Genomic DNA, 20,300 nt, shown 5'->3' on the forward strand with positions numbered 1-20,300 from the left:
TGCAGAGGTTTGTATAAATTCACATGCAAACCAAGTTTATGGATCAAATTTGGTTAAGTTTCTTCTCATCTAAAAATTTCTCTCCTCTTTTCCCCCAGGTAGTTTGTCCTGTACACTCTGCCATATTCAGGATTTTGCTGATTCTATCTCTGGTGTTTTTTAACATGTTCTTTTATCTCCTGTATTTCCTGTAATCTGTTAGATGTTTGAGTTTGATTAAATGAAGATTTAATCTTGATTAAAGTATTTTGTGAGAATACTTCATAGGTGTGCTGTGTACTTCTTATCATTACCTATGTAGCATTTTTAACTGTAAGATTGATCAGTGGATTCAGTTATTTTAGAGTATTGTCAAATTTTTTATGTTTACCAATTTGAAGAGTGAGAGAGTATCTTACTATTGTTTTATTTTTTTAAATTAATTAATTAATTCAGTAATTTTTGGCTGTATTGAGTCTTTGTTGCTGCACATGGGCTTTCTGTAGTTGCGGTGAGCGGGGGCTACTCTTCGTTGTGGTGTGTGGGCTTCTCATTGCGGTGGCTTCTCGTTGCGGAGCACGGGCTCTAGGTGTGCGGGCTTCAGTAGTTGTGGCTCGCGGGCTCTAGAGCACAGGCTCAGTAGTTGTGGCGCACGGGCTTAGTTGCTCTGCGGCATGTGAGATCTTCCCAGACCAGGACTCGAACCCGTGTCTCCTGCATTGGCAGGTGGACTCTTAACCACTGTGCCACCAGAGAGGTCCTTAGTATTGTTTCAACTTGCGTTTTCCTGTTTACTAGTGAAGTGGAGCGTCTTTTTATTGTTTATTTAATATCCTTTTGTTTTCTTTCTGAATTGCCTGTTCATAGTCTTTGCCCATTTTTCTGTTTGGTAGTTAGTTTTTATTTTTATTTTAAAATTATTTATGGTTCTTTATATTCTGCATATTAATTCTTTGTTTTATGTATTATAAAATACTGTTTCTCAAACTGATTTTCCTTTTACCATCATTTAGAAGAAGTTAGTTCAGCCTTATCAACATTTTAATTCATGATTGGTGTTTTTCAGGGTTTTTTTAAAATGTATATTTATTTATTTAATTGGCTGCATTGGGTCTTAGTTGTGGCACGTGGGATCTTTCTTGCGGCAGGCGGGCTCTTCGTTGCGGCACGTGGGCTTCTCTCTAGTTGTGCCGTGCAGGCTCTAGAGCGTGTAGGCTCAGTGGTTGCGGCTCGTGGGCGCTCTGGTTGTGATGCGTGGACTCTAGAGCGCGTGAGCTCTAGAACGCGTGGGTTCTGTCGTTGCTTGCCCTGCGACATGTGAGATCTTAGTTCCCCGACCAGCGATCGAACCTGTGTCCCCTGCATTGGAAGGCGGATTCTATCACTGGACCATCAGGGAAGTCCCTGGGGTTTTGGGTTTTATATTTGAAAAGTTTGCTGTACCCTACATAGATTAGGATATCTAACTTAAAATCTTAAATTGTATAGTTTTCACATCTGCTTATTTGTGTTATCTATGGCACTGTAACAAATTACCCCAAATGTGGTGGTTGAAAACAACAAACATTTATTGTCTCACAGTTTCTATGGGTCAGGAATCCAAGAGCAGCTTAACAAGGTGGTTCTGCCCCAGGTTCTCTCACAAGACTGAAATTAAGATGTTGGCTGGATCTGCCGTCGTCTCAGGACTTGACTGGGGGAGGATCTGCTTCCACGCTTACTCATGTGGCTGTTGGCAGGCCTTATTCCTTGCCAGGTGGGCCTCTTCACAGAGCTGTCTCACCACATGATATCTTATTTCACCTGGAGAGAGCAATCCAAGCAAGAGCAAGAAAGTACCCAAGATGGAAGTCACAGTCTTTTTATAACCTAATATCAAAAATAACATCCTGTCACTTCTGCCATGTTCAGTAGAAGTAAGTTAGTAAGTCTAGCTCATGCTCAAGGGGAGGGGATTACCAAGGACATGAGTACTAAGAGGCAGGGATCATTGGGAGCCATCTTAGAGACTGGTAATCACATTATTCTAACAGCTCAAATAGAAATAAGGAAATAAGTATTTATAAAAGGAAGTAAAATTTTAAATGATATTAATATTTACTAACAAATGTAGCATTTGCTAATTTCTACTTATAAAGTAGTAAATTTTATTATTAAAAACCATACATATGTAAATACCAGTTGACAGTCAGTAAATGTGGTATTTGCTAATTTCCTTACCATAATGTGGTACATTTGGTAACTATTACAATAAACTTTTAAATTTATGTGTTTGTACATCTTAGTAAGTCTTACTGATGTTTTCTTTCCTTAAGGTTGTATAATTGGAAGTATAGATTTTGTCATTGCCACCACCAAGTTATTTTTAATCTAGTATCCAGAACAGATGGATACTTGAATTAAATATCAATAGTTGGTTTTGGCCCACAGGGAGTAGAGCTGTGGTAATGGAGTGTCAGTATGGGCCAAGAAGAAAAGGTTTCCAGTTAAAAAAAATCAGTGAGCAGGAAAGCAGGTCTTGTCAGCTCTACAAAGCTACTTGTCCAGCCCGGTAAGCTTTATTTTCTTTTATTTCTTTTTTATTAAGTACTTATTTTTGAATAGCTAATATGCACATTTTTATTAATTTAAGCAGTGCCAAAAGCATACAGTGAAATCTGTTTCCTCTTATCCCTGCTTCCTATGTCCCACTTTAGGGCAACAACTCTTACCAGTTTCTTGAGTAACCTTGCAGAGATATTCTGTGTATATGCATATAGGTATATACTCTACTGTCATAAATGTTGAAGATCTCAGTAAAGATTACTAATATTTTCTTTCCTTAAATTTGGGTAGTAGCATACCTTCTTTCCGGCTATGAATTCACATTGATATATTTCCATTCTGAATGCCTATTGTAGTTATTTGCTGCACAGCTATTATGCTTCATACTAGTGTGAATGTAGAGATATATACTACTCTACATTTTTTAAAAAAATTTTATTGAAGTATAGTTGATTTACAATGTTGTGTTAATTTCTGCTGTACAGCAAAGTGATTCAGTTATACGTATAAATATTCTTCTTCATATTCTTTTCCATTATGGTTTATCACAGGATATTGATATAGTTCCCTGTGCTATACAGTAGGACCTTGTTTTACTCTATTTTTTTTTCATTCCCAGTATATCTCAAAGTTGGCTCCATGTCTGTATTTAAATGAACCGATTACTTCTTTTTATTGATTGATCAACTGATTTTAAAAAGTGAGATAAAATTGACATATAAATTATGTTATTTTCATGGTTCCTTTTTAATAGCCATATAATATTCCATTTATAGATGAATTATCATTTACTTAATTAGTCCTCCAACAATGGACCTGTAGGCTCTGGAAAATATTCTTTATTATTATATACAAAGCTGCAACTAATAACATTGTACCTATTTGTACACTTGTGTAAGTATATTGATGGAATAAATTCCTTGAAATGAAATTGCTAGGGCAAGTGTTGTGTTCTTTTTAAATGTTGACAGGTGTTGCAGAGTTGCTTTGTAGAGTGATTTTACCAATTATATTCATACCAGAAATGTAGAAGACCAACACAGTAAGTTTTAGGTAGAATAGGACTACTGAGTAGTCATTGCTCTGTCTGAGAATGAATAATGTGCACCAATAAAAGATTTTTGTAATGTACTTTACTAATATTCTTTTTTCACACATTGAAAGTGTTTTAAATCATAAGATAAAATTTTAAAATAACACGTAAAGGTTGGATTTAGTTGAGCTTTGAAACATTTTATTTTAGCATTACATCTCATATCACAAACCTCAGCATTCTCAAGAAGTTTTTAAAGCCAGTTAAGAAGGCTTTTCATGTTTAATGTGATAATGTTAACTTGAGACAATATTTAAACCTGATCATTAAAACTTTGCTTTTAAATATAAGCAGTGTAGACCATTAAACAAAACATTGCTTTTAAATATGAGCAATGTAGAACTTTAGTTATAACTTGGGAGAAAATCTCTATATGTGAAGAGATAATTTTATTCTCTATCATTCTATAAGTACTTTTTGAGTATCTGCTCTGTGCCCAGCAACAACATTGGGTGCCATGGGAAGGAGGGGAGACTAAAAGAGGTATATGATTTTACTTAATCATGGGAAACTTAAAATATTGTTGGGGTAGATCAGGAAGCAACAAACTATAAGAGAACATAATAGTATTGTATATAATGTTAAATGTGTGGATTACCTGTCTTCAGAGAAGGAATATATCCTAGCAAACTCATTAACAGGAAAGAAAATGGAACTTAACTTGGATACTGAAGTTTAGATTGAATTTGGTAGGCAGAGAATTAGAAGGAAGATATCGTAGGGTAGGAGAATGATATAAAGAAAGATATAGCATGATTGTATATTTGGTATCAGAGGAGGAAGGAACATTGAGATGATAAACTTCACAGGAAAAGCAATTTTATATTTGAAGTGATGAAAAGATGGGTAAATAAATTAGAATCATATAGAGCGCCTTGAATGCTGCTAATAAATTTGTGCTTGATTAAAGAGCAGATAGATTCTTCAACAGAGAAGTGCAAATGCAAAGAATTATTGTGGCATTGGTATATCTAGTGGATTTAAGAAATGGAAGGCTGGAGGCCTAGAGGCTCCAGAAGGTGGGTATTAAAGTAATCCAGGTGTGAGGTGTTCACAGCTTCCGGGAGAATGAAGAAGAGACAGATCCAGAAAAAAAAAAGTTAATATTCATAATATTTAGACATTTTTACTAAAGTAATGATTATTGTTAACTTGCTGAGTATTATACACTGAAAATATGGCATATCTTTCACATAATTATCTGAATGCTTTCTAGATTAATGGAATTTTCTCTAAACTTTAACGCTAAAGTAAACTTGTGGTTGATAAGTTAGTCTTGAGGTTATAGTATAATGAAAAAAATTCTTCTTTTTCTTATAAAAAGGATTTACATTAAAAAGGTACAGAAATTTCCTGAATATAGAGTTCCTACAGACCCCAAAATTGACAGGAAAATAATCCGAACGGAGCAGGAAAAAGCCTTTAACATGCTAAAGAAGAACTTGGTAGATGCTGGTGGTGTTCTTAGGTATGACATTTATATTGTTCTTTTATTTTACAAATTACTTCGCTCCATTTGGAAGAATTCTGTAATAAGAGAAATTATATTATGTTTTCCAATTATTAAGAAATGGTTTTTATAAGGTAGATAGATGTCTTATTAGTAGCTCTCTAGGTATTAAAATGATTTGCCACTGTGTAAGCCATTGAGTTTATCATCCAAATGTGGATAATTTTAACCAAAGAATTCTTTATACCATGTGGAAGTTTTTTCCCCAAATGATAAATACATATTTAGCAACACATTTTATTATATATTTAGTACGTTTTTTCAGGTACTTATTAGGAACTGAACTTACAATTACCTACATATATTTTTTAAACCCATCTTTGATTACTTATGGCAGCCAGATATGAATTCTAAGCCCTATATAAAATTCCATTTTATATCTTTTATGCTTCAGGTTTTAAATAAGAAATATTAGCTTTCTTTCTTACTTTCCTTTATGTACTGGTCCAGGTGAAGAATTTATAAGGGGGTTAAGTGTATGGAATATAGTTTTTGTGTGATCTTTAGAAAAAGTTTCAGATATATGAAAAATACAGTCAATAATTAGACTCTTCAGTTTGGAGAACATTTTGTATAATTTTTAAGTAGGTTCCGTTTCATGCAGTATCAGACAGTGTAAGCATTTTGTATAAAGATATTTATTAAAACTGTATCCTATCAGATCAGTTCATTTTCCTAGAATCTGTTTTACTGCATGGCTGTAAGAAATCTGCGTTCACCTTTTAGTTGATTCTCTTGCTCATTGGGGCAAAAGGAGCTGGAGTGCTATGGGGGCAGTATGTTGAGTTCCTGTCTGAGAAGATTCTCTCACATAGCTCAATCTTCGTAGGCACTAAATTATATCCACTCTTTGGTTAGGAGGATTATACGTACAACACAGAAGTTGTAATTTGGGAACAAAATGGTAGAAGAATGGGAAAATACACAATTCAAAAGATGATGATTTTAAAATCTCATTATTTTGAGGTAAAGTTTACTTAATATGAAATTTTAAATACCATTTTCATGTATACCTAAATCTTGCACCCTCCTTAACTTTAAGGACATAGTAAAAGTCTATAAAGGATTATAAAGATTTTTATTTAATTGGGTATAAAGCCAATCTTAGAAGAGTTGAGAGGACATTTTAACTTTTATTTATATTTTATTTTTATTTACTTAAAATTTTTAAATTTATATTTATTTAATATGATATAATCATATAATTTTTCTTAAAAGATGATTCCTTCTCCTGATGAGTATTAACATAAGTAACTATGATTCTTGCCTTTGTCTAGTAATATAATTTTAAATATTTTTTCTTGTCAGGTGGTATGTACAGTTACCTACGCAGCAAGCTCATCAGTATCATGAATTAGAGACTCCCTGCCTCCCTTTATCGCCTTCCTCTTTTCCTATGTCTTCTCTTGAAGAAGAGGAAACTGCAGTTAGAGATGAGAACTGTACATTACCCTCACGTCTACATCCTCAAGTAGCACATAAAATTCAAGAATTAGTATCACAGGGAATACAACAAGTGTATGCAGTAAGGAAACAGCTAAGGTACAGTAGAAACAAATTGTTCTTTTTCATTTCTGTTTGTTGGTTTAAGTAATACACTTAACATTATAGACATTTTCCAGGATATATGCTATCAGAGTAGATAAGGAATATAGTCTATTAATTTATTAAAATAATCTTATTTATGAAATGATCATTTTTCTGCAGATGCTTGGCAAGCCATAAGTAATGATTCGAATTACTCATTTGAGATATTCCATATTCAGATTTGGCAAATTGGACTATTTCTAAATGATACATACATTGAATTATGTACTAAATACCTTTACAGAAAAAAAATTTGTAGAAAAGATTTTAAAACGTGGGCCAAGATACTTGTTTTAACCTATTTGAAATGCAATTAAATTTTATTACAACAAAAGAATGTGGATAGTTTTTTTGTTTAATGAAATTTTATAGATAGTACTCTGGTCTAATTTTATTGATACTCAGGATATAATAATTATTATTATTATTATGTGGCACTTAGTATGTGTGTGCCAGCTATTGTGCTAAGCACTTATAGGCATGATCTCATTTATTCTTATGACTCATGAAGTTTGTGTATTTATCCTCATTCTGCAGATGAGGAAATGGAGACTGAGAGTGGTTAAAGATACACAGGCAGAACTGAAATCTAGGTCTGACTCTACAGCCTGTGCTCTCCAGCATGATTTCTGCTACTTAACTGACCTTATTTCTGCTGGTTATTGTGTAGTCTGATCTGAACAATACAATGAGTATTTCCCAGGATTATTTCTTAATTAATACATGACTTTTCTATTTAGCAGCTTTCTTAGACATTTTATGTTTATTTCCATTGGGGCATTCTTAGAACAGAGCCAAAGTTTGGTAAGCCATCCACTATTTTACTAAACCTATATTGTAAAAACAGAGGTATAATACAGCTCTTCAATATGGTCTACTGAATGTAATGCACAAAGAATATATATATTGAATTTTATCATTTCTTTTATATCTCTATTTTTTATAACCATCGTATGGCAATGCTGCCTTTTATTTCTGTCTTCTCATTTGTCTACTTGTAAAATTTGAGCAGACATATTTCATATATTAATTGATGACTTTTGAAAGCAATGAAACATGATGTTTATATGCATAACTTTGGTATAGGCCCAGTCTCTCTTACTAGCTAGGTGTATAACTTTGGGAAAATTATTGGTTTGGCCAAAAAGTTCATTCGGATTTTTCCCTAACAGCTTACAAAAACCCGAACGAACTTTTTGGCCAATGCAATACTTAACTTCTGTAGCCCTCAGTTCTCTCATCTGTAAAGTGGGAATGATAATTATACCTACCTCACAGGATTATAGTATGAGTTAAAGGAGATACTAGATGTGAAGTGTTCAGTACAGTGCCTGGCATAGTAAGCACTCAAAAACATGTTATATTTAAATTGAAAATACTGATTTCGTTAAATTCGTAAAAATATCAAAGCTCATTCTAAGATATATAGGTGTTTAACCAATGAAAATATTACATTTCTTTAATCTGCATGAATTCCATGACTTAATGTATGGGAAAAAAGTGGAAAAATATAAATTACTTATAAAGCTGTAAACCATACTTTACAGAAGTTTATACTAAAAGAGAATCTTTGTCATTTGATCTGAATTAGATCGCTAGATTGTTTATGTTTTTATTCTATTTTATATTCTCCATAGAAAATTTGTGGAAAGGGAACTGTTCAAACCTGATGAGGTACCTGAAAGACATAATTTATCCTTTTTTCCAACTGTAAATGATATAAAAAATCACATCCATGAGGTACAGAAATCCTTGAGAAATGGAGATAATGTATATAACTCAGAGATTATTCCAGCAACGGTATGATTACAACTGTAATTCCTTGTTTTATTACAACAATCTTTCTCAGCTGATGCATGATTGCTATTAGGCCATATAAGTAACTGTGATGTAAGGAAAAATAGTAGTATCTTTTTCTCAAAATGTGAACACTATGAACTCTCAGATGATGATTTGACTAAAATATTTTTTATTACTCTCACAAGAAGAAATAATAAGCGAATTTCCAACCCTGACTATAATAACAATAGTAATCTTCACTTAAATATCAACACATATTATCTCTGTAAAAAGTATATCTTATTCATTTAACAGATAATTTATTGAGTACATACTGTGTATATCTCCACCTCTTTTTAAAATTTAAATAGAACAAGTTTAAATAGAATAGTTCAGACTTGAATACACAAAGTGATGATGTTGGTTCTATATGCCATCTATGGATATAAAGTTTACCTCATACTGTGATACTGTAGCTTTCTCCAGATAAGTGGCCATTTCTATGAAAATTTTGCCTAATCTGAAGAGATTAATGTAGTTACCCAGAAACTACTAATTGTAATACAAGCAGTGATTTTGGCATTAAAATCTCAAGTAGCAGTATCCTTTTCTCTATACATTTTTACTCTCTAAATTCAGTAACTGAATAGATTGAGATTTTTTAAAGCTAGAGCTACTATTCTTTTCTATCCAAAACTCTTAGTTATTCACTATCCAAAATTCAGGAACTAAAACAGATTTGGTTAGCAGTAGTCTTTGCCATCTACACTTGCTATCCACATTCTTGCTATCTGACCTTAGGAAGCTAATTTATTTGCATAGTTAAATATACTTAATGCTTTGAGAATGTGAACAAGTAAAGAGAGTAATCACAGAATAAAGCACATTTATACTATGACTGAATAAGATATGACAGTTGCATTGCTGTTTTAAAATAGTTTTCAAAATAAATGCTTTGTTCTTTTTACTGAAGTAAATGTTCCCATTTCAGCTTCAATGGACTACAGATAGTGGGAATATTCTCAGAGAGACTGTGACAGTTACACTTGCAGAAGGTAGGGTATCTTGAATACTTCTAAGATATAAAATCAAACAGTGTTAAAATTGGAAGACATTTAAGATGTTATCTAATTTATCTCGTCTAATTTATGGATAAGGAAACCATGTCCCAAAGAGGCAAGAGCAGCTATGTTAGGATTTATTAAAATACTTCCAGCTATTTAAATTTCCTCCTATATAATCAGCTTTTTTTTTTTTTTTGGTATGGTTTTTTTTGTATGGTTTGCTTTTTCTCATATGTTCTTACGCCTTTGCTCTCTCAATATTCCAAGCTTATTTCAACCCTTTTGTTCTCTCTTCTAGAAATGTCTTTGTCTAGAAATGTCTCTTCTAGAAATGTCTTTTCTCCTCTTCTGCAAGGCAAACTCCTCTCATTACTCACATAGCAATCTCTTTGGCTTTAAATGCTCTCTTAACTTCACCCCCTATGTAAAGCTGGATATTCACTCTTTTGTATTTATCTTTGCATTTAACATGGTATCCTTTGTTTATGCATATGTATCTTTCATTATGATTTGAGAATCATATTTTATTCAAATTAATATACCTAGTTCTTAGCATAATGGCTTCTAAAAAGTTAACACCTAAATAGATGCTTTAGAATAAATTAATAATTATACACAGTACAATTTTTTTTATTCTTTGGCTTATTAACCTTTAAGAGTCACTTTGCCTATAAAATAACTTACAAAGTCTTTAGAATTATTCATTTGTTCTGTGTATATTAACTCAGTGTGATGAATGCTGAGCCTAAAAAAAAGTAAGTTTCTTACTTCATTGAATTTAAAGGTTAGCAAGAGAAAAAGGCACTACAGTATATTCTAATGAATTACTCTTATGAATAGTGCCATGAGAGAATTGTGCCAAATTGTATGGGAACGGTGATAGAGACATGCAACTTAGTCTGGAGAGTAGGGAAGGGACACTTGAGAAAGTAACTTTTAAACTGAGAACTGAAGAATGAATAGGAATTTGCCAATCAAAGGAATAGCATGTTTGAAGGCTGAGCAAGAAAGTGCTTGCCGTGTCCAAGGAACTTAAGAAAGCTAGTGTAAAGTATAGACAATGCTTAGAGATAAAACTGGTTAAACAAAACAGGTTTAGGAGGCCCTTTCAGCTGTCCAAGTGAAAGGTGATAGTGGTATAGATTACAGTTGGTGACATTTATACTAGAATTAGGCAGATTTAAGAGTTATTTAAAAAATTCAATTCAAAGGCCTTGGTTATTGATTGAATAGGTGTAGGAGGTAAAAGAGTGGGAATGATCTGGGATGACTCCTGAGTTTCTTCCATGAGCAACTGACTGACAGTGGCATTTACTGAGCTCAGCAACACTGGCATAAGAGTGGGGTATTGGTAGCAGGGGAGAGAAAAAGATCCTGAGATCAAGTTTGGAAAAGCGTGAGTACCAGAGTCATTTCAATGAGGTAGATTGGAAGGAACCCATATTGGCGTGGCTGAAGAGTGAATGGGAGATGAATAAAAAAGCAGAAACAGTGTGGACCACTTCTTCAAAAAGTTTGCTATGAAGGGAGTATGGGGTTGAGGCAAGGTATGTTAGGACAGGAGAGACCTGAAGAGATAGATGAAGATGAAGGTATTTGATAGGTTTGGTGATGGGAAGTTGAGTACATTTCTATGTGATAACTTCTCTTTTCTCTTTAAGTAAGAGTGTTAAGAATGAGAAAAGATCACAGGAAGGTGACCAAGATTTGAAGAAAATGGAGATTTAACATCCTCCCTGATATAGAGTGAGAGAAACATTATAAGATTGTCATATACATGAAGGTCTTATTGAGGCTGATGATCAGGAATTGGTATTAGTAGTGGCAGCGAATTTCTTCTTCAGTGACAGTCAGCTTTACATGTATAGGCCCTGGAAGCCATTTTCATCCAGAATTAGGATTTTACCAGGGCGTTATGACCAAAGGACGGAGAGGAAAGGGAGTTTAAGGTATTTGCAAGAGAGTGACTAAAATTATAAGCCCAGGACTCTAAGCTGGAGGGGGAGAGAATTTTATTAAGGAAGACAGTGATGGATCTGAAGAAAACTGAGGAATTAGTTAACTGGAGGTCCACATGAAGTTGAAGCACAATTGTAGTAGAGTACCTGAGCAAAATCCGTGGAAGAATAGAGGTTGTGATCAGAGAATGGGATGTTTGAATTAGAGATTTTACATGTGGAATAGTCCCAGGTATAATCATAGTAGCGGGTAACTGCAGCATAGTGAGGTGGGACAATTCTAGAAATGAAGCAGCCAAGAAATGTGAGGGTACTGTTAATCCTTTGAGGAAAATTCTCTTATTATCCTGATTTTACACATGAGGAGACTGAAGTTTAGAAACTGAGTTAAATAGAATGTTGAAGGCTACAGAGAAAAGCCAGCACTTAAATCCATCCTTGTCTGACACCAGGACCATTTTTTCAAATTACTCGGTTACACGGGTGCGATATGCGGTATGGAAGCAATAAATAGTTGTTGATGATTGGTTTTAATTGGTTTTTGATTACCTTAAAGAGATAAATATATTTGGGTTAACATATAAGAATTACATGAGGACTCAAATTCCCTAAGGGCAATTACTTTAAAAATTGAGATATTTATTTAGAAAAGAAAAATTTTTATTCTTCTTCATTTATTCAAATATGAGTTATTGAAAGAAATTTAGTACTATTATTATTGAAGACCTGCTTTATGCCAGGCATTGTCCTAGGCACTAGGGCTATCAAAGATGAGTTAAGTTTGGTCTTTGTAACTGAGATATTCAATAGGTGTTCCACATCTGGAGAAGCTTAGGTCCAGCATTATAGCATGAAAAAAATGGACTAGATTAGAACTACAGGTATAGAATCTTTTAAGGAAAAAAATAAGCTTCTTACATCCCTTCCTAGATATACTGAATTAAAATTACTGGAGGTTGAATCTAGGAACTTATTTTTTAAAGTTTAGTGATTCTGATGATCTACCAGGTTCTGGAAATAGTAGACTAGATAACTTCCTAAAGTCCTTTTCAAACCTTTGACCTTATTTCCTATTCCATTTCTGATAGTAAGGATTGTAATAAAGTATATCCTAGAAGCCATAAAAATTACTTTAATAGTTTATTTTTTATATAATTTAGGAAATTCACAAGGAGAAGCAATTTCCAGCAAAGTGGAAACAAATCAGACAAGGAGTTCTTTGTCTCCAGAGCCAGCGCACTTGCTGTCCTCACTTTCTTCATTTCAGCCAAAAATATTCACACAACTACAGGTAAGTATCCAGTGTAATAGCCAAATTTGGGGCCCTTATCGTTCTTCCTCAATCTTCCCTCTTTTCTTAGGGATTTAACAGAAGTGTTATAGAATTATAAAGATGATCAAAGATGTTTTCATCATTAATTTTCTGACCTTTTTGTGTCTTGATTTAAGACGATAATTTAAACAATATGTTTTGGAAAAGTTTGAATTGACTATGCATGCGATAAAATTAGTCGTACTAATTTTCCTTTGGTTCTCGTTTCTGTTCTCACTTAATATTTGTTAGTAACTATCCTCTTAGCTTTTATTCCAATTTTGTGTCAAAGGAGTAATATATTCGATAAGAAAAACATACATAGTAAATTCAAACATTTTGATGTAACTCTTTTTGGTTCAAAAGGGTTTGCAGTTGCAACCAAGATTCACTTCTTCTGATGGATCACCAGCTCTGATATCAGTAAATAATCACCCCTCCTCCAGTCCTTCAAGACTTCTGGATTCAATAGGAAGTGCTGTAATGAATAATAATTCTCTACTGCTTGGTCAAACTCATTGCCTTCAAACAGATACATGCCTAACCCAAAACAATAGTATTTCCTCTACCATGGGTAACCTTCCAGGACCAGATCAAAATCTGGTTGCAGTTGATCAGCTGGTGGAAGTTGGAGATGTTGAGGATACAGAGAATCTGGAAGGGAATGTTCATCGGATTCTGCTGGGAAATGTGCAGACCATTCCATTACAGATTATAGACAGCCACCCAGCTCTTAGTAAGTTAAAATCATATGATTTTATTTTTTTTAACCTTTATGGACTATCATCACTATTACACTAGAGAAAAAAAAACTGTCATTTCTACTCAGTGGGTTTATAATATATAAATAAAGTAAAACCAGGAGAAAAAGGGAAGAAATTTGGTGAGCATGAGTTTAATAACTTTTAAACTTTTTAATGTTTTTCTTTATCAGAATTATTCATTCACTAATTACCTAGTTTTATGTGGAAAGTCTGTGGTGATGTGAAATCAGGAAGGTCATTTTTGAATGCATGAAAAAAAATTAGAGAAACTCTAAAAGGAAAACTATTTAGTGTAAAGGTTATTATGGAAAAACTGATACACACACACAAAGAAAAATGGGATGAAGTTGGCAGATATAAAGGTTAAAAGGAAGATTTTGAGTTATAACTTAAATGTTGAGTTCTATAGAAATTGAAAGGGAACTAGTAAGACTTGGGGACTTGGTTTTAATCCAAGACTTTGTTGCCTTCACTTTGGAATGAACCCAGTCAACATAGTAATAAACTCTGTTAACTGCTACTTGACCTATGTCACTTCTTTTCGCACAAATTGTTCTGGATTGGGCATTTTTGTGGGAAAAGATTTGCAGTTTGCTTTGAAGAACAAAAGTCTTCATAGAAATTATCCTTAGACCATATATTTTTCCCTGCATGTGTGAGATAGTGCCTTCCAGAAAAAAATCATTGTCTTTTAAATTTATAGGGAGCATACTTTCAAGAAAATTTATCCAGAGGGCTGTGGCAGTTGTCTTTAGGAACTTTAGGAGAAGAGAGAGAAAAGGAATATACATGCACTGATCCTCACAACTACTCCATGAAATAGCTAGTAGTGTCCCCATTCTGCAGATGGGGAGACCAAGGCTCTGGGAGGTTAAGTAATTGCCTAAAAATCACATGTAGTAAGTGACAGAGAGGGCATTTAAACCCGGATCTGTCTGCCTCCAAAGCTTCTTCCAGTTCTAAGATCTCTCCTCCCTCCATTGTGCCAAGGTTTTCTGGGAGCTCTAATTCAGATTGCCTTAAAGGAGACCCTCTTTGGATCTGAACTTGCATGATCTATCAAGTTAGATCATGATTTTAGGGACTACTTCACCTAAATATGAATTCTCAGGATCACTCAAATCCATCCTCTACTGGTTTTCTCGATATGGTATAGGCTAAACTAACACACCTGTATGTGACAAGAATTAGGTGTGTTCAACACACTTTTCTGAGCAAGTATAGTCCCCTTAACCTTGGTTCCCCATAGCAACTGAAAAACTGATATTCCTGAGAAAGAGAGAGAAAGATTTTATCTTAGGTATCCCACCTGCCAGATCACAGTAGTGTTGCTGGTTTGCTACATTTACATTAATTTGGTCATAGGTACTTTGAAATCAGAATGGTAGTACATTCTGAAAGATTTCCCATAAGCAAACACATAGCTCGTGCAGCTAAGTCAGAGCTATCGTTTAAGATGTTGCATATTTTTTCTGAAGTACTTAAGTAGTGCGGTTTCTTTAGGGAGAGAACATTGAGTGAGTATGGAGACCATATGAGAATGGTAACACATCAGTAGATTTGTAGTATATGTTTGGTGTTTGTAAAAAAAGTGATTTTCAAATAATGAGAGGCTTCCTGACTTTTAGTCACACATATTTTTAAAGACAGTCGAGTTTAAATATGAGATATTCCTCATAATTTTATCAAATTATGGACTGATTTTTGGTCAAAGAATCTTTTGAAGAGAATAACTTTGCAGTTTTCTTGGTCTCTTTTTTTTCCGTACTGAAGGAATTTAATATGAATGACTGTTAAGATGTCAGAAGCACTGAGTTCTCAAATACACCAACTGATTTTCTAAATTACTTGATTCTTTTTCCAAACTACTGTTTGTTTTTTTTTGCCTTCTAAATTCATATAATTCTAAAGATTCCAGTGTTATAAATTATATTAACCCTTAGGGTTTTTCTTTTATGTTCGGTTTTAAAGTTGAAGAAAGTCCAGAAGGTACCATTTCTGTGAACCAAGTTAAGCAAGAACCCAAAGAACCAGCATTATCTATGGAAGCAAAAAAAAATCTGGACTGTAAGAAATTGTCTGCTACATAAATTATTGAAGCTTTTCAGAATTTACAACTCTGGTGACTTCTGATGTCATAAAAAAGAAGGTGAATATTATCAAAGCGCAGCGTTGTGATAAGTGGACTGAAGACTGGTTTAATGAGCAGCTTTAATTTAAAACTGACATATTTGTTGCTAACTCCCTATTTTTACCTTAAGAGATATTTTATTCCTCTTATTTTGTATAATTCTTATGCTTCTTGATTATCTGATAAGGCCAGTATTTCAAAAGGTCATCTGAACTTATCCACTTATCTAATTCATCCTCTGGAAATATCTAATTTTGGTTCTTCAAAAAGAACAACAAAAAAAGTATGTGAGTTTGTGTGTGTGTGTGTGTGTGTGATGAATTTTTTTGAGTTCTGAAAGAGTTATTCCCTCTTTAAAGTTGTGAAAAAATTTTTTAAATTGGCAGATGAGAGAATATCTGAGGTCTGTCTCATTTGGAAAGAAAAACAACAGATTTTACATCATAACATGAAGCCAAACATTCACATCTGTGAAAACTATATAGTTGCATTTTAGCTTCTTCCATTCTAATTTTTATACTTATAACTACAAACCAGTAGTATACCAATGGTCATCTAGTAGAAATTTACAGTGTCTTGGTAAGTACTGAGAGTTTTAACTTGAATCAGATAAGCAAGAGAAATAAATGTATTTTGCGTGGATTTATACAGTAGTGTAGTTAAAATACTACTTATGGGTTGAAAAATGTAGAAATTGAGAGAATTCAGAAAGAATAATAGAATTCCCTGGTGTTAACAGATAATTAGGGGAACTTTTTGATATCAGCAGAAGATTTTTTTTTTTTTTCCTATTTTGTATTGAAGATTCAGCTCTGGTTAGAAAAGAATTTGAGTTGTATTTATTTTTCTGTGCCAGAGTTCTTAATGAATTGATGGTATTAGAATTTATAGTATTTAAAGGTAAAGATTTATAGTTGAAAATTTAATTCATATTTAAAACTTTAAAACAACTGGTGTGTTACATTTGCTTGTTGAATAAGCATATTTACTTCAAATACTGAATAAGTACTAATCAGTATATTCATTATAAGCTTCTCTTTTCCAGAAGGTTGGTAACCTAGAAATGTCAATTATAACTGTCAAGAAATCACCTAAAGGCTTTTTTTCCCCCTAGAGACCATATGTGGGTTTATTTAAATTTTTATTTAAAAATAAGAATTTCAAATGGATATTAATGTTTAATATTCAAAGCATGCAGAATATAATATGATATTCAGCCTTAATACTTTACATGAATATGAGTCTTTTTGTAAGTATATTTACTTCAAATTCTGAATAAGTACTAATCAGTATATTCATTATAAGCTACTGGTTTCTATAAGGCTGGCAAACTGGAAATGTCAATTATAGCTGTCAAGAAATCAACCTAAAGCCTTTTTTTCCCCCAGAGATCATTTGTGGGTATATTTAAATTTTTATTTAAAAGTAATAAGCATTTCCAATGGATATTAATGTTTAATATCAAAGCATGCAGAATATGAAATTTAACCTTAATACTTTATATAAATATGAGTCTTTTTGGCTTTTCTAAGTCCAATCTCCCATTCTTAATTCACTTTAATTGTTTCAGGTACACAACATGTATCTAAGTATAAAGCACTGTTATGTTAGAAGCAGATGGAATTATAAAATTCCTTGCTCTTTATATTTATACCCTATTTAACATAAAATTTATTTGTACCTCTATTTAATGCAAAGTTAATATTCAGTTACATACATAATTTTTTAATAAGAATTGCTTTTATTTTTCCTAAGAATTGAAAATACTTGATGTCAGCATTTATAGAGGCAGGCTGCCAAATCTATGTTATGCTAAGTTAAACACAACTCTTAGTTACCTCAAGCCCAGTTTTCTCTTAGTCTGTGTGTACTTAAAGGGTATAAGTCCAAATTAATTTATAGTTTAGTGTTGCATTGTGGGTAATATTCATTTCATTTGTTATTTCTAGTTTTTGTGGAAACTTTTTTCAAGATTTTAAATAATAGATCTTCACCTTTCATTAATGACAATAGTTTATTATAGTTTATTAAACTATATTCCTTTGGAGACATTCCTTGCTTTTTGATGTTGAGTTGCTAAGGAGAAATGCTTGTTAAGATACAAACTCTAGTCAGTTACCTAGAAGGATGAGAGATGTCAGAGGATCCAGACTTTGGCACTTGATCAAGAACAAAACATAGTTTAAAAACATTTCTCACTTAATTCTATGTGAATGTCTCTTCTGATATTTTTTTTTATGAGGACAGAAAGTTGCAGTGAATCTTCCCCCCAAACAAAAAGAAAAAAAAGAGAGCATGAAGGTTTAAGTCCCTAATTGTATACTCTTTTGGTTTTTAGGTAGGAACTGGAACTATCAATATTTTCATGTAAGTATTTTAATGAGTAGCTCTTTAAAAATGGTTTCTAAATTAATTTTAAAAAATTAATTTGTCCTCCAAATGCATGTTCAGTCACATTATATCGGTATTGTATTTTAAAGGTGCTTAGCATTGCTTTTTTAAAAGTATGTTTACATTTTTAAAATATTCAGTTAATTTTAAAATGCACGGGGTATTAAATACAGCACATAAAGTTTTCAGTATCTGTATTTGGCATTCTCCTAACAGCTCTGCAGCAAAGTTTGACATATGTTCTTTTGTCTCATGTATCACAAGGTGTAATATCTGTAGTAGAAAGTTGGATTTTCAAAATAAGCAGTTAGAATTCATAATTACAGCTGAGCTTGTTTCTTTATTGTAGTTATCATTATAACTAAGTTTCCAAGTGAACATTATATATACTACAGTGAATTATAGATAAACACAGGCATGGTGGGTCTTTCCCTCAATATTGATTTTCTGTGTAAGCAGTTAACATACTTAAAAGAAAAAGCTTTTATGTTTTATACAAGGTAAATGTTTTCTAAAAGTCACAAAACTGATAGAAAATAGTCTTGGTGATATGGTCCTGCATTAGAGTTTCTAATCTTGAGGCCTACCAGCTTGTGTTTCATCTTTATATCCTGTCAAAATACATACCTAATCATGTGAATATGAGAAAGATGCAGTTTAATTTTGTACCAGGTTTTTAAAAAAATTAAATAATGTGTGTATATATGTGTGTGTGTGTATATATATATATATATATATATAGTAACTTAATGTTTACTGTCCTTGTTATAATGTAATTTTTTTCATTAAAAAATCCTGTGTTACTTTTTTCTTAAGCTTGTTAGTTTCCTTTTTATACTCTTCCTGAGTGTAGTGGTAATTTTGTTCATCTTGAAGATGCTGAATAAACACATTAGTACCTGAGAATTTTGGCTAGAGATTTATGTTCAATTTGGAACCTGAATGTTTTTAAGCATAACTACCAGTAACTCCTGTTATCATTATGTTTGGGGATATATATGCATTCAGTGCTCTCAATTCAGCCAACTATCAACATTTTAAAACAATGCATTTAATAGGGTGTAAGTAATTCTCCCCCCCCCCCCCACATTTTGGCATTATAACATCTTCAAGTACAGTTTTATATTTTTGGAGTAGTGACAGGAGTATGTGATTTAAAAAGTCACATACTTTTGAAAGTCACAAAATCATTAATTTTTTCCCTCTTTGCTTTTTTTTTTTTCCTTTATTCCACTCTACCTATTTTTCAGGACCATAGAATATCTTACTCTCTCTCCAGAGGGGGACTGCATCGTCTCTTCCCCATCAACTGATTAGGCTTTAGACATCTTAAATGGTGTATTATTTTTATCTAAATATCTGTAATTCTACTCATTTAACATAATGGTAATGGCAAAGCCTAGTATACTTTTGCCACATACATGTTAGCTATGAATTCTGTTGTTGAATAATATAATATTCATTGTCGACTGAATTCTTAAAACTTAAGGAATAAACTCAGAATTTTTAAAAAATCGCATTTGTTAATGAACCCTAAATTGATTCATGAGAAAAATAAACTGTATGATTAATATGGAAAACCTTTGAGAATGTGATATGGGTGTAAGAGTGCAGGGGAGATGTTGCTTAATGGTACAAACTTGCAACTAGTGGATACATAATTCCTGGAGATCTGATGTACTGCATGGTGATTATAGTCAACAATACTGTATTATAAACATCAAAGTTGCTCAGAGACTAGATCTTAATTGTTCTCACTACAAAAAAGAAATAATAATTATGTGACATGATAGAGGTGTTAGCTAAAGCTACAGTGGTAATCGTATTGCAATATATAAATTACCCAGTTAACACATTGTACACCTTAAATGTTATATGTCAATTATATCTCAATTAACAAAAGAATTCTAAAACCAGAGGAGAGAATGGGAGTTAGATACCAGCAGAGTTTTAATTTTTAAATATCTCTATTTAAGTATATAATTGACATAAAATAAACTGCACATATTTATAGTATACAATTTGGTAAGTTTTGATGTATGTATATGTGTATGAAACCATCACCACAGTCAAATAATGAACATATCTATCACCCCCAGAAGATTCCTGGTGCCCCTTTGTAATCCATTCCCACTTCTTCCTGCCTCCACCCTTACCCCACCATCCCCAAACAACTACTGAACTGCTT

At 32.8% G+C, this 20,300-nt stretch overlaps 1 protein-coding gene across 15 annotated transcripts in view; it reads left to right on the top strand.

The window, feature by feature from the left end:
• The window catches only part of CARF (calcium responsive transcription factor), a 47,658-nt gene extending 27,789 nt beyond the window's left edge, over positions 1 to 19,869 (top strand). For 8 of the 15 annotated variants that reach the window (XM_036857935.1, XM_036857939.1, XM_036857933.1 and 5 more), the window contains 8 exons: positions 2,410 to 2,530; positions 4,941 to 5,084; positions 6,435 to 6,668; positions 8,351 to 8,513; positions 9,484 to 9,547; positions 12,675 to 12,805; positions 13,193 to 13,562; positions 15,562 to 18,821. In XM_036857935.1, the coding sequence (XP_036713830.1) occupies positions 2,410 to 2,530; positions 4,941 to 5,084; positions 6,435 to 6,668; positions 8,351 to 8,513; positions 9,484 to 9,547; positions 12,675 to 12,805; positions 13,193 to 13,562; positions 15,562 to 15,680 (1,346 nt within the window). In that variant the 3' untranslated portion in view covers positions 15,681 to 18,821. Of the gene's footprint in view, positions 1 to 1,449; positions 1,736 to 2,409; positions 2,531 to 4,940; positions 5,085 to 6,434; positions 6,669 to 8,350; positions 8,514 to 9,483; positions 9,548 to 12,674; positions 12,806 to 13,192; positions 13,563 to 15,561; positions 18,822 to 19,362 lie in introns of those variants that run through there. The other 7 variants (XR_005020600.1, XR_005020601.1, XR_005020597.1 and 4 more) reach the window with 7 other exon arrangements.
• Positions 19,870 to 20,300: the final 431 nt, after the last annotated feature.

Source organism: Balaenoptera musculus, chromosome 7, assembly GCF_009873245.2.
Source record: "Balaenoptera musculus isolate JJ_BM4_2016_0621 chromosome 7, mBalMus1.pri.v3, whole genome shotgun sequence".
Classification (NCBI taxonomy): domain Eukaryota; kingdom Metazoa; phylum Chordata; class Mammalia; order Artiodactyla; family Balaenopteridae; genus Balaenoptera; species Balaenoptera musculus.